The sequence below is a fragment of the Terrapene carolina genome, unplaced genomic scaffold, assembly GCF_002925995.2.
Source record: "Terrapene carolina triunguis isolate 2854851 unplaced genomic scaffold, T_m_triunguis-2.0 Scaffold189, whole genome shotgun sequence".
NCBI lineage: Eukaryota > Metazoa > Chordata > Testudines > Emydidae > Terrapene > Terrapene triunguis.
In genome coordinates, this window is record NW_020664540.1 from 8,858,399 (window position 1) to 8,871,147 (window position 12,749).

Genomic DNA, 12,749 nt, shown 5'->3' on the forward strand with positions numbered 1-12,749 from the left:
TGTGTGTGTGTGTGTGTGTGTGTGTGTGTGTGTGTGTGTGTGTGTGTTCCTTGATCCTATACCTGTTTGCTTGTGGGCATGCCATTGACGTCAGTAGGGTTCTGCACAGGTGCAATAATGAGCAAATAACTTGAGTAAGGATCTAAGAATCTAATTTGATTGTTCCTGATCTGTGGTTGTAGAACCTCATTTCAACACCCATACTGAAAATGGAATAACCATAACTGTGGGTGTTGGTCTGAAAGTTGAACAGAAGAAAGCAAATTCAGAGAGCTTTGTGTTGCAGTGTTAGTAATATCTGTTTGTGTTAGCTACCATGCACAACAGAAATGTACATAACTCAAAAGCTGATGGTTCATATCAAGGTGGGGGGGAGAGGGGGAAGATCAAATATTTTCCTGTGCATAGGTGTTTTGCTCCAAATGCCTGGCTCTGCTGTTGTCCCTTTTAACTTCAAACATAATCTGAAATCCAGGCAGTGTAATAAAGTGGGAAGTTTTAGATACACTTTATGCTTTTACAGTCCTGTTTTTGTAATTGTCTTTCTCTCCCTCATTGCTGTCTCCTCCAGTGGAGCTCTGGGCAGACCTAAGAGTCAGCCCATGTGGACCATCTTGCAGGACCTGGGCCTTAGATGTTACTTGCTACAAGATTACAGGCTTTTTTTTTTTTTAAGTCCTGCTATGTGGTTTCCATTTGCAACTGTTCCTCTAATGCAATGGTCTCCAAATTGGGGTGTGCGCACCACAAGGGGTGCGCAAGAGGATCCTTGGGGGGGTGTGGCAGGAGGAGTGCTTTTTTTTTGCTTTGGCAAAAATGGTAGAGCCAGCACGGCAGGAGGTGCGTGATCAAAATTTTTTTACTGATAGGGGTGTGCAATCAAAAAAAGTTTGGAGACCACTGCTCTAACAGACCTTGGCTACTGCTCAGTATAGCTACATTGAGCTATTTTTGTCAGCTTTTTGCTAACCCAGCACCAAAATTAGCCAACCCTCAATTTAGATTTAATTGTTGTGGGTTTCTACCGCTAGAGTGACTAAAACATCTCCTGCAGCAGCTAATAGTGGCCCAATGCTACAACAGCTAGAAGATATGAGGTAGAGGAAAAGCTGGGCAAGACTTGTGCTTCCTAAAAAAAAAAAAAAAAAAAAAATGTTGGTGGTTAAGACGTGTATTAATTTGTTTGTTTGTTTTCTGAAGATTGACGTTTTGGTGAACAATGGTGGACGTTCCCAGCGTTCCCTGTTTGTGGATACGAAGGTGGAAGTCTATGCTGCCATAATGGAACTTAATTACCTGGGTACAGTCTCCTTAACTAAACATGTCCTGAATCACATGGTCCAAAGGGAGAAAGGGAAGATTGTAACTATGAGCAGTGTAATGGGCATCATGGGAGCCCCCCTTGCCACGGGATATTGTGCCAGCAAGCATGCCCTCCAGGTAAGCTAAATTCCATCTGGCTTGCTAAACTAGCAGTCTTGGAACACAGTCACCTTCTGTCTCTAGGAAGCGCTATTGTTATAGCAGCTAGTCCTTGCAGAAGCTTTTATTCTAACCAACATCCAGCAAGGAGAGAGACTTGGCTGAAGAAGTGTATGCTTATTGTGGGTTCCTTGCCCAAATATTTTAAAGCTCTTGGAATTAACAGAAGGGGCTGGCTATGGACGACACTCCCCTCCCAAACCTGGGCACAATTGGTGACAAGGAAAAGTGTCTCCTATCCATCCATCCTTTCCTTTTCGGATAGCAAACAACTCACAAGTGGGGGACTGCAGGGGCCTCAGGTAGGGCTAACAGATTTACAACTGAAATAAGATCACCATTTTTTTGCCTGGCTGACTTCCCAGGCTTGTTAGGCAAAATAGTATGGTGGGATTTGGATCCAAAAACCACGAGTTAGGCCCCCCAAAGTCATAGGTGCTGACTCTGTGGGTGCTCTGGGGCTCACACACTCATGTGTGTGCGGGGGAGAGGAATGAGCCAGAGCTTGAGTGTGGAATGTGATGAGTTCCATGCTGCTAACAACTTCTGCTCTTGGGATAGGGAGACTTCTAAACAGAGGCAGGGTGATTAAGATAACAAAAGGCTTGTCATTAAATTAAGAATCCTAAAATGATCCTGAAAGCATTGCCAGGCACTCTTGTTAAAAGGTAAGAAACAAAGGGTGGGAATAAATGGTCTATTTTCAGAATGGAGAGAAGTAAATAGTGGTGTCCCCCAAGAGCTTGGACTGGGACCAGTGCTGTTCAACATACAGTAACTCCTCTTTTAAGGTTGTCCCACTTAACGTTGTTTCAATGTTATGTTCCTGCTCAATTAGGGAACATGCTCGTTTAAAGTTGTGCAATGCTCCCTTATAACGTCGTTTGGCTGCCTGCTTGTAAGGTTCTGTGGAAGAGCAGCAACTTTACAAGGGAGCATTGCACAAGTTCTGCTTCTCTGCCTCCTCCCCCTCCCTCCCAGCGCTCCCCCTCCCCCCAACAGCTGTTTGGTGGCACTTAGGACTTTGGGGGGGGGGGGGGAGGATGTGGTGTGCTCCGGAGAGGAGGTGGAGTGGGGGTGGGAGGAGGTGGGCCTGGAGCATTCCCGGATCCGAGCCTGTTCTCTGGGGAAGCTGCCGCTGCTGCTGCAAAGGTGCTTCCTAGCGTCCTTGCCTGCAGCAGGCTGTGCCTGTGTGGGGTAAGCCAGGGGCACTTCCCAACCACAGTACAGTACTACACAGTATAATGCCTTTTGTCTTCTCCCCCCCCCCAAAAAATTTCCTTGGAACCTAACCCCCTGCATTTACATTAAATCTTATGGGACAATTGGATTCGTTTAACATTGTTTAAAGTTGCATTTTTCAGGAACATAACTACAATGTTAAGTGAGGAGTTTACTGTATTTATAAATGATCTGCAAAAAGGGGTAAACAGTGACGTGGCTAAATTTGCAGGTGATTACAAATTATTCAAGATAGTTAAGTCCAAAGCATACTGCAAAGAGTTACAAAGTGATCTCACAAAACTGGGTGACTTGGCAACAAAATGACAGATGAAATTCAATGTTAAATGCAAAGTAATGCACATGGCAAAATATAATCCCAACTATACATACAAAATGATGGGGCCTAAATTAGCTGTTACCCTTCAAGAAAGAGATCGTGGAGTTATTTGCAGTACTCTGGAAGCAGAGTACTTCAGATTTATAAGAATCCTTCTCACTGTGCCTGTATCATCCTGAACTGCAGAACACTCATTCTCCAGCTTCAAAAGACTTAAAAATGATCTCCTCATCAATGGGACAGATGCAACTAAATGTAGCTCTCCTTAACATGCATCAAGACCATACCAGGGAACTAGATGTAAATAAGATTGCTGACCGTTTCATCCAGAAAGCTACAGTGAGACATAATGTCTTTAAACTGCGACATTAGTGAAGACAACTTGTAGGTGATTGCAATGATTTTAATATACTGTAATTCATGATGTAATTATGTAGTTCATAACTTAATTATTAAAATAGTAAAGATACCAACGGTAGACGCATTCAATAACTAGAATATGAAAAGTATTTAAAATATGCTGAAAATAGCCCTCCCCCCCCCCCCAACACTGGCAGAGTGCTCCCTCTCTCTCTTCTCCCCCCTCCCCCAACAGCATCCCCCTCCCCTTTCAGAAGCACTCACTGGCAAAAACAAAAGTCAGCACCTATGCACAAAATCATAAGTGGTCTAAACATCACAAGAACTGGGGTGGGGATGTTGTTGGGTGGGTGTTTTTTTTTTATTTTTTTTTTTTTTTTAATTGTTTGCCTTCTGGCTTTGGAGCCTTTAGGGTGCCCCCTTTCAAGCTTTTCCTGGCCCTTATGGTTTCAGAGAACTATTTATTAGACACTCAGCTTTCACTGAAGGGGAAATAATCACTTGAATAGCAGCTGGGGCTTTAAGGAAGACTCCAAAAACTATGAGACTCAATAAAATCATAGGATTTGGCAATGCTGTATGTCAAAGGGCACAGTGAAATCCTCAAAAAACCAGAAACAGTTGCTGTAGGACATATTTTATTACAGCCCTGCTTCCTTGTAAGGCTTTTTTATATTGGTGTAAATATAAGAGTTATGAACAACCTCCGTTCCCAAGGTGTTTGTTATTCTGAGGGTCTACTGTAAACTGTGTTCACTGTGGTATGGGGGTTTCCTTATTTATATTTTGAAATAGGAAATAATCCCATGTGAAACCTACAGCCTTACTAGCTGAAATATGCATCTCTGAAGGAGAAAGCCATGAGTGGTAATGGGAACCCCTTGTGAAGAAGGGAATTGAAATTCATGTTCATGGGTTGGAATAACTGAGGGAATTCTGGGCCCAGTCCTTTGAATTTTGAGCACTTTCATGACTTTCAAAGAATCAGTGGCTCATGGCCCCTTGTGAAGTACCTGGTATCTTTCAGCATCCTGCCCTTTATTCTCACCATTTCTTGCAACAAATTGGGGATGTGTATGTTTATCTTCACCAGTGCAGAAGGCTCTCAGAGCAATAGACCAGGAAACAAAATGGCTGTAAGGGTTGCATATGAATTTGTATAACTTTATGGGGTTAGATATGATCTGCCTTCAAGATTATTCTGTGAACAGCTAGGGAGGGATAGCTCAGTGGTTTGAGCATTGGCCTGCTAAACCCAGGGTTGTGAGCTCAATCCTTGAGGGGGCCAGTGAGCAATCTGGGGCAAAATCAGTACTTGGTTTGCTAGTGAAGGCAGGTGGCTGGACTTGACCTTTCAGGGTTCCTTCCAGCTCTATGAGATAGGTATAACTCCATATATTTTTATTTTGCTAAAGTGTGATTTGTTTTCAGCTTAAACTGCAGTGACTGTTACAGTCAGTGACTTTGTAAAATGGCACCTTCTTACTCAACTCCTGCCTTGAAGGTGCACACAGCAGATATTTGCTTAGTTTACTGAAACAACATTTTGTAAAGCAAAGGGCTGGCATAATAAGCCAGCAATAAGATATGAAAGAATGAGCCCAATTCTGTTGAGGAGGCACAAGATAGTTGTCAGCTGTTACTGAAAACTCTGACTGCTGAAATCATAGGTGGCGGTTTGAGCTTTCCCTTAAAAAGTCAGCTTTTGAGTTCTACACTGAGAACTGATCTGGAAGTCATTGAGAGAAAAGGCATGTAAACGTGGACACCCTCCCCCAGGGTCACTTCTGTAGTCTTGTTTCTAACTGTAAACTCAGTTCTGAATGCTTTTTTGTCTAAACACATTTCACCCATTGTACATCACCATGTGCGCACACAAGGCTCTGTAAATCCCTAGATGTAGAGCACTTTGCTAAGTGGTGTTAAGGGTGGGCTATTTATTTAAAAATATATATATATAAATAAAAAAGCCCCAGGACACTGAAAGTTAATCTTATCTTAATCTAACATTTGAAAGTATGGAAATGAACAATTAAACCACTCCAACAGCCTTAATGTATAGCAAAACAAGCCTCAAATCGCCTTTCTTCTGTTTTTTTTCACAGCTAGAGCTTGGTTCTACAAACTGCTATTCACATAGCTTCCTACAGGGTTGCAAAGCAGAGGGCTTGATCCTACAAGTAGTGTGTGTGGGGTTGTTTTTTTAAACCAAAGGCTTAAGAAATTCAGGATAGGGTAGTGGATAACTTCTTGTAAGAGTCAGTACATTGACTCTTTGACCACCCCACTATCATCCTCATTTTGTCACATCACAGACCTTTTAAGAAGTCTGCATTCTTTAAAAGCATAAACCTTCAGCATGAAGATACTGTATTTGTAAAGACTTGTATCTATAGTGCTAGTTACTGTGATGGCAGAGGAGCACCCTTACCTTAAGTTTTGAAGTGGCTTTAATTCCATGATCTGGGTCTAGGAAGTTTGTCTACATGTAATTGTTTTTTATTTGTTGATTCTTAATTGGTGACACAGGGAGTCTTAATGAAGCATGCAGAATGATGGACTTCAGTATGCTCTTCATACAAATTCCTAATTTGATAATTGGTAGCACATGGTGGCTCAATGGGGCAATGGCAGCCTTCAGTATTCATCCTAATTAGGAATTTGTAGTATTGGTGCCACATGGAGTTGCACTGAAGAATGATCTGTGATGTCTTAGCTGTGATGTCTTAGCTTGCTGCCTAATCAAAAATTTCTAAAATAGGTGTCTTTGCTAGACATAAAGGCTGCTAGTTCTTGCACAATAGCAGTGCAATTAGGAGCAGAACATCTTAATGTTTGTGGTCATTGAGTTGAAAGTGCGTATGGATGGATAACACTTTCTGTTCAAACACTCCCCTCCCCAAATGCACTCCAGCGAGGGTGTCACCAGGGCCAGAGTTAGGGTTGCTGGGTGGCCTAACTGTATTTCCGTACTTTCAAATGTTGGGCTTTCTTTGAAGCCTATCCTAATATCTATCTTTTTGACAGTGCTTGTCTCTTAATAGCAATAATATTATAAAATCACTGATCTGTGCTCTCAGACACTGAACCCACCCCATCCCAACAAACAAAGAAAATAACCACAGCAGTGAGTCTGGGATTCTGTGCCAGGGTTTTTTATGCAGTGTAGGCATTAGGCACTGTGTAGACAAAGACTGTAGTTAAAAATTCTGTTATGAGCCAGAATAGACTCCAGCTCACTTCCTGAAGCGGTTGGCTCTGCAGAGCCAACAGAAAAAAGGGGACAAAATGTTTAATTACATAAATGTGACTTGGAATACTTAAGTGGCAGTTCTGAGTAAGAATCTGCCTTTTTTACATGGTTGCTCTTCATAGTAGAACAGTACTTCGAACAGCGTTAAGGGGCAGAACCTAACTGATGTGGAAGAAAAAAATAGGTGACTGTCTCAAGTAACACAATGTAATCCTCTGTGTACAGCATCTCTCTTATTGGACACACCTACACTTTCACTTTACTTAAGAAGCTTCTTGATGCAGTTAAGTAGAAGGAGCTGGTTACTTATCTCTTTGTTATGATTTCTAAGCTAGGAGTCTCTCAATGCAGTAATCTAATAATAAACATGCAGTATGTTGTGGGATGTTATTTTGGCCTGTTTACTCCCTACACTGGAACTGCAGGATACTTCTCCCAGGAGGGTTTATTCCTGATTCTGTTTACCAGGCCATAAATCAACTAATGTTCAACCATGAACTCCATGCAAAACATGTCTTTGGATCACATGTTCCCTAAAGCAGCTACTGTACAAATGTTAATAGCTACAGAGCCTAGGAAAGACTGCACTCTTACACCTTAAAGATAAATGGGGTGTGTCTACACTGCACGTGGGAGGTGTGATTGGAGCAAGCATCGACCTACCCAAGCTAGTTTAACTCAAACCTAGCTCAGGTAGCAGTGAAGTTTTGGCAGCACAGGCTAGCCTCATCCACTCAGGACCCGGGGCAGGTGCTTTGCATGGCTACCACCCATGCTGCCGCAGTTTCACTACTATTGTTCAAAGCTAGCATGAGTAACCAGCTAGATCTTGCTACACATGCTGCCATCACACTTCTTGATTACAATGTAGACATACCTCTTGTGTTTGTAAATAAAGCTCAGCTTCTCTCTTGCCTTTTTCTGTAGTGTGTTCAAGTCAGAGCCCAGTCCAGATGTTACACCCCATATTCTTCATAGAAATATTATCTTAGTTGTGCCATATTCTATGTCTTATGCAAGATGGGTCATGTGAGGTATCAGTGAAAAGGTTATGATTTACTGAATGTATTTATCTCATTTGTATGCATGTATCATTTCTGTATCTAAAGTTAGGAATATTGTCTATGTGCTTGGGAAACGCCCACCAGAAAGTAAGTAATCAGCCTTAATGAGCCATTAGGAAAAGACAATGAGTGTTTAAAGATGTAGGACCCCCGCCCCCCAACCACACACACATTCCTTCCTGTGGACCTTGCAAATAAATATTGTCTCATAGTTGCCCTGACTCTGCAAGGTCATGTGCTAATGTCATGGGGTACAAAATACCACCTTGGACACTGCGGGTACTTATGTAAATTCTATTTAAGGCTGGGAAGCAAGGCAATCCAGACTCTCCTCCATTGCCTGCCGAGGAAGGAAGACTGCTAAGAACACCTGAAGGGAAAGGCAGGGTTGAGTCCAGGTTGAGACGGGGTCCAGTCTGTAAAAAGAAATAACTGAAGCTCTGGAAACTCTGCAACTTGCTGTGACAAGATGGCCGATGTTCGTAGGGTGGGTCCTGTGCTTTTCTGGGGTGGGGGTGGGGGTTAAGATGTCACCCTTTGCCCCTGCCTGGGAAGGTGGTAGAGGAGGGAAGCGGGGGAGGGGTCTGGGTTTGCTCCTCGCTCTGAGTCCCAGCCCCTCTCAACCCCTGTGGCTTTCTTATCTTCTTCCCCCTTGGGTGGGGTTACCCTCGGTCCTTAGACGGTGGGGGAGGGAGTCTCCCTGCCCTGTCTCCCTTACTTCAGTTCTCTGGTTTTTCAGCTCTCACAACATCCCTCCAAGCTCCAGTCCTCTTTCCTTCCTCCTCTTCCCCTGACTGCCTGAACCAATTAACCTGTAGCAACCCTCCCTAGTCTACAGGGAACCATGCCTTAATTAGCCTAGAGCTTATATATTTCCACTCTACCACTGCTCCCTGGCCCTCCTGTATCACATTGCCTAAAACAACATTTAGGGTGAGAAATTACACTCAAGAAACTGGTTACAAAATATATTAAGCTTAGTTTGTGTGTTTTGTTTTATTTGCTCAGTAATCTGCTTTGTTCTGTTTGCTATCCCTTATAATCACTTAAAATTTACCTTGTGTAGTTAATAAACTTATTTCTTGTTCATAACATAACCCAGTTTATGCAATTCATATCTGGGAGGGAAGAAGCTGTGCATATCTCTTTCCACATTGAGGGAGAGGGTGATTTTTATGAGCTTGCACTGTGCAGATTTTTCTATACAGTGCAAGACAATATTATTTTGGGTTTACTCCCAAAAGGGGATGTGCACGTGAGTCCTGGGTGAATCCCCAAGCCGATTCCTCTCCCACACAGCTGATCTCGGGGTCTGTGTCTATTTGCAGCTGGGTGTCGCTACCAATGTGTGCTGGAGAAGTCTTGAGGGCCTAGGACAGGGTGAGGAAACCCAGGCTGGTGGAATGGGCAGAACCAGTGGGACACCAGCACATCAAGTGGCATCCCAGATGGGGGGGGGGGTCCAACCTGTCACACCCTCCTTCATGTGACACACAATCCTTGTCCCTTACTTAAAGAATCATTTTTATCATGTTTTACTCTCTGCATGAGGAGTTGGGAGAAGCAATAGGCATTTGATTGCAATGGTCTATTCCTTTCCATGCTCCTGCCGTTCTTATTCCTGCACAACTCCCTTTGACAAAACACCAGGGGCCTTGATTCTCTGAGGGGCTGAGCACTATGCAGTGCCATTAATGTCACTTGGTGCTAGAGATGCTCAGTACCTCTAAAATTCAGGCCCCATAATACTTTGTTGGTGGGCATTGTGCAGACCTGAGAACTGCAAGAGTGGGGAAAGCTTCTGGTATAGAGACCCTTGTGCTTCTGAGAGCTGATGGAAAGAGGCATCAGTGACTGCAGACAATCTCTTACTATCCAGGCCCTTTAGCTGTAGACTGAACTAGGAGTAAGCATTCAAAGTGGTCACTCAACATGAAAGATTGAAGACTGGTGGTGGTGATCGCATTTAGTACAATACCTGGAACTTCTACAGCAGAGTTAGAGTTTAATACTTATTAAATAAGTTAAACCTCACAATGCCACAGTGAACTACGTAAACATTATCCTCATTCTGTGACTAGGGAAACTGAAGCATGGGGCAATAACAACATAACTTCCTTTTTTCTAGGGTTTCTTTAATTCTCTTCGGCCTGAACTTGGTGAATACCCGGAGATAATCATTACCACCATCTGTCCAGGACCTGTCCAATCCAAAATTATACACAATGTCTTTACTGAAGAACTCTCAAAGGTAAGGAGCAGATATTTCCCTGCTGAAACTCCGCTACAGTAGAAGCTAATTCTGTTACAAGCACAGTAAAACTTTCATTCTATTTTCCAATGTAGAACTGAGCTCCTCCGTGTTAGCAAACACTAAGCTGCCAGTAGTAAGGAGATGAATACCCTACAGTGTAATAAAGGAACATTATATAGGCCCAGATTTTTAAAGGTATTTAGGCATTGTGGTGCTCAGTGTTGCAATGCCTAACTGATTTAGAAGTCTAAAATCTCATTTTTCAGAAGTGATTTAGGCACATAAATCAGTTAGTCATTGCAACACTGAGCACCACCATGTCTAAATACCTTTAAAAATCTGGGCCTTCGTCCCTAACTTCATATAGAATCACATCCTTACTCACCTTTGCAAATGGTGTACCTTCCCTTTCCTACGTGCACAGGTGTGTTAATCCCTTTGTAGGTGATTGATTTGGTGTACACCCTCCCATTCCGGGCAACCTGGAACCTGCCACTATGCAGCCAACCAGTGGTTGCAAACTCCCTGTACAGTCAGCTTTTACTCACAGAATCACCCTGTTCTGCTGCATAGAAGCCATTTTGCAGCTGCAAGGAAAGGGTCTGGATTAGTCCCACAGAACTTTGAAATGCAGAATACATTAGCTGCCATCTAGGCAACTTCTGTCTGCTCAACTCACAAAGTTCCCTATTCTGTTGACTCGATGGTGCAATCATTGGCAAAGCTCCTACTGTCGTCAACTTCAAGGCATGCGTTCTTGGAAAGCCAAGGAAAATCTCTCAAGTTCCCAAACTGTTTCAGCTAAACTATCCTGCAAAAAACCCCTAGTAATTGAAATTGGTGAACAATTTTTTTTGGGGGGAGGGGGGTGTCTACAAACTACCCAGCAAACATAATACCTAGGATAATTCCATGCCATGTGGGGAACAGGCCACCTGTCCTGTACATTCAAGCCAGGTTCTGGTAGGTGCTTGTGTAACTGTATTTCACAAAAAATAAAACATTGTGTCTAAAGTTATCTATTCTATTAAAACCCCGCTGAGAGCAAAACACTGGAGATCAGCATCTTCGTTTGATTCTTTAAAAATAAAAAATTTCTCAGGCTCCTGGGGATAAGAATTCTGGTCCTGCCTCTTTCCACAACCAATCAATCAGGGAGTGTTTTCCTTAGCAGCCTACCCAGTAGCCTGCGTAGAGCTGCTGTAGCCTTTGGAGGAAAATGACTTCTCCTTAGCACACACATCTAGTTGCTTGGGTGGGCTTTGGGCCCAGGTGTATTATATAGGCTTCATTTACCCCAAGTCCTACACTGTTCATATAAAATAAATAGAGACCAGTCCTCTGGCCAGCCTACTTTGCCAGAAGCCACAAGAGACCTGTATTTTATTATTCTTAGGGATACAGATGCAATGAGCTGTGATCCATTTAAAAACAAAGTATAACTCCCCCTTAAGGATGCAGCATAAATGAGGGAAGAAGGGAGAACAGCATTGAGGCAGACATTTTGTTTTGAATTATGTATGCTCTAAATGCTCTGAAATCCAAAGATGGGGGAATGAAGTAATTTTTCTCTAGGCAAATGTAGCATTTCGTCATTCCTTTTTTTTCCCCAGACACTAGATAACACCGGTGATCAGTCCCACAAAATGCCAACTGATCGCTGCGTTCGGCTTACATTGGTCAGCATGGTAAATGATCTGAAAGAAGCCTGGATCAGTGATCACCCATATCTAGCAGTCTGCTACCTTTGGCAATATGCACCCACCTGGGCATGGTGGCTTATGAACAAGATGGGCAAAATAAGAATACAAAACTTCAAGAGAGGAGTGGTAAGCCATACCTAACAGGGTGTTTCTGTATATCCTTTCATCTCTTAGTAGAGAGACTTTAGCTCTCAATGTAGGCTGCATTCTGGGTCTGCTGTTCATCTTCCTCCCTGCTTGGTACCACATTTGGACACTACACAAGCATATACAGCTCCATGGGTTATTGCTGTTCAAGCAGAACAGTGAAGTGAGTAAGCTTATGACAAAACATTTCACCTCAAATATATCTAGTCTGCAGTGCACAAATGTAGGTTCAGAGCTGGATACTGAGCAGCTGCTATAGACCTGGCCTGCACTATGCTCTGTCACTACTATAATATTTAAAGTGACTTGAGCAATATATTTGGAATTCAGACAGGCTGAGAATCTCTCACTTCCGTACAAGTATTGCTTATGTCACATACTTAAAGCTGTGTCTGAGACAAAAGCCTCATTTTAGGTAGAAAAACCTATATTATGCAAAAGGTTAAGCACTCTAAAATCAAGCAGCAAAAGTTTCATGTGCACACTTAAAGCTGTCCTCCTGCACAACAGTATGTGATCAGATGCTGACAATACAAATACAAGTAGAATGAGATTTTTTTTTTAACTCCATCTTGTGTGAAGGATTTCCGAATCTAAATGAAATAGAAAATGGAGGAAAACATTGCTTAAAAGGTGTTGTGTTCTCATTATTACAGGATGCTGATATCTCCTACTCTCAAAAGAAGAAAGCTTGAAGAGAAACCTGCACAAAACCCCACTAAAGCAAAGTAGTAGCTGTAGCAGGAGGCGTGTTCTGTCCTCTATTAATCTTTGCAAGTTAAGGCCTTTATTTTTTTAATTCCTTACTTTTTTGCTATCATGTAACCTGACAAATGCAACTTAATGTGATTGTAAGAACATTTCTTGAATAAAAGCATGTCTCTAAACATATCTGCTTTACTGTTGCAGGGCCTTCTATAAATTC

General features: G+C 42.6%; 1 protein-coding gene across 1 annotated transcript in view; it reads left to right on the forward strand.

Moving 5' to 3' along the window:
* The window catches only part of DHRS7 (dehydrogenase/reductase 7), a 33,566-nt gene extending 20,851 nt beyond the window's left edge, over window positions 1-12,715 (forward strand). The window contains exons 4-7 of the mRNA XM_026654219.2: window positions 1,201-1,440; window positions 9,849-9,971; window positions 11,588-11,803; window positions 12,481-12,715. Coding sequence (XP_026510004.1) covers window positions 1,201-1,440; window positions 9,849-9,971; window positions 11,588-11,803; window positions 12,481-12,519 — 618 coding nt within the window. The 3' untranslated portion in view covers window positions 12,520-12,715. The remainder of the gene's footprint in view (window positions 1-1,200; window positions 1,441-9,848; window positions 9,972-11,587; window positions 11,804-12,480) is intronic.
* The last annotated feature ends 34 nt before the right edge of the window (window positions 12,716-12,749 follow it).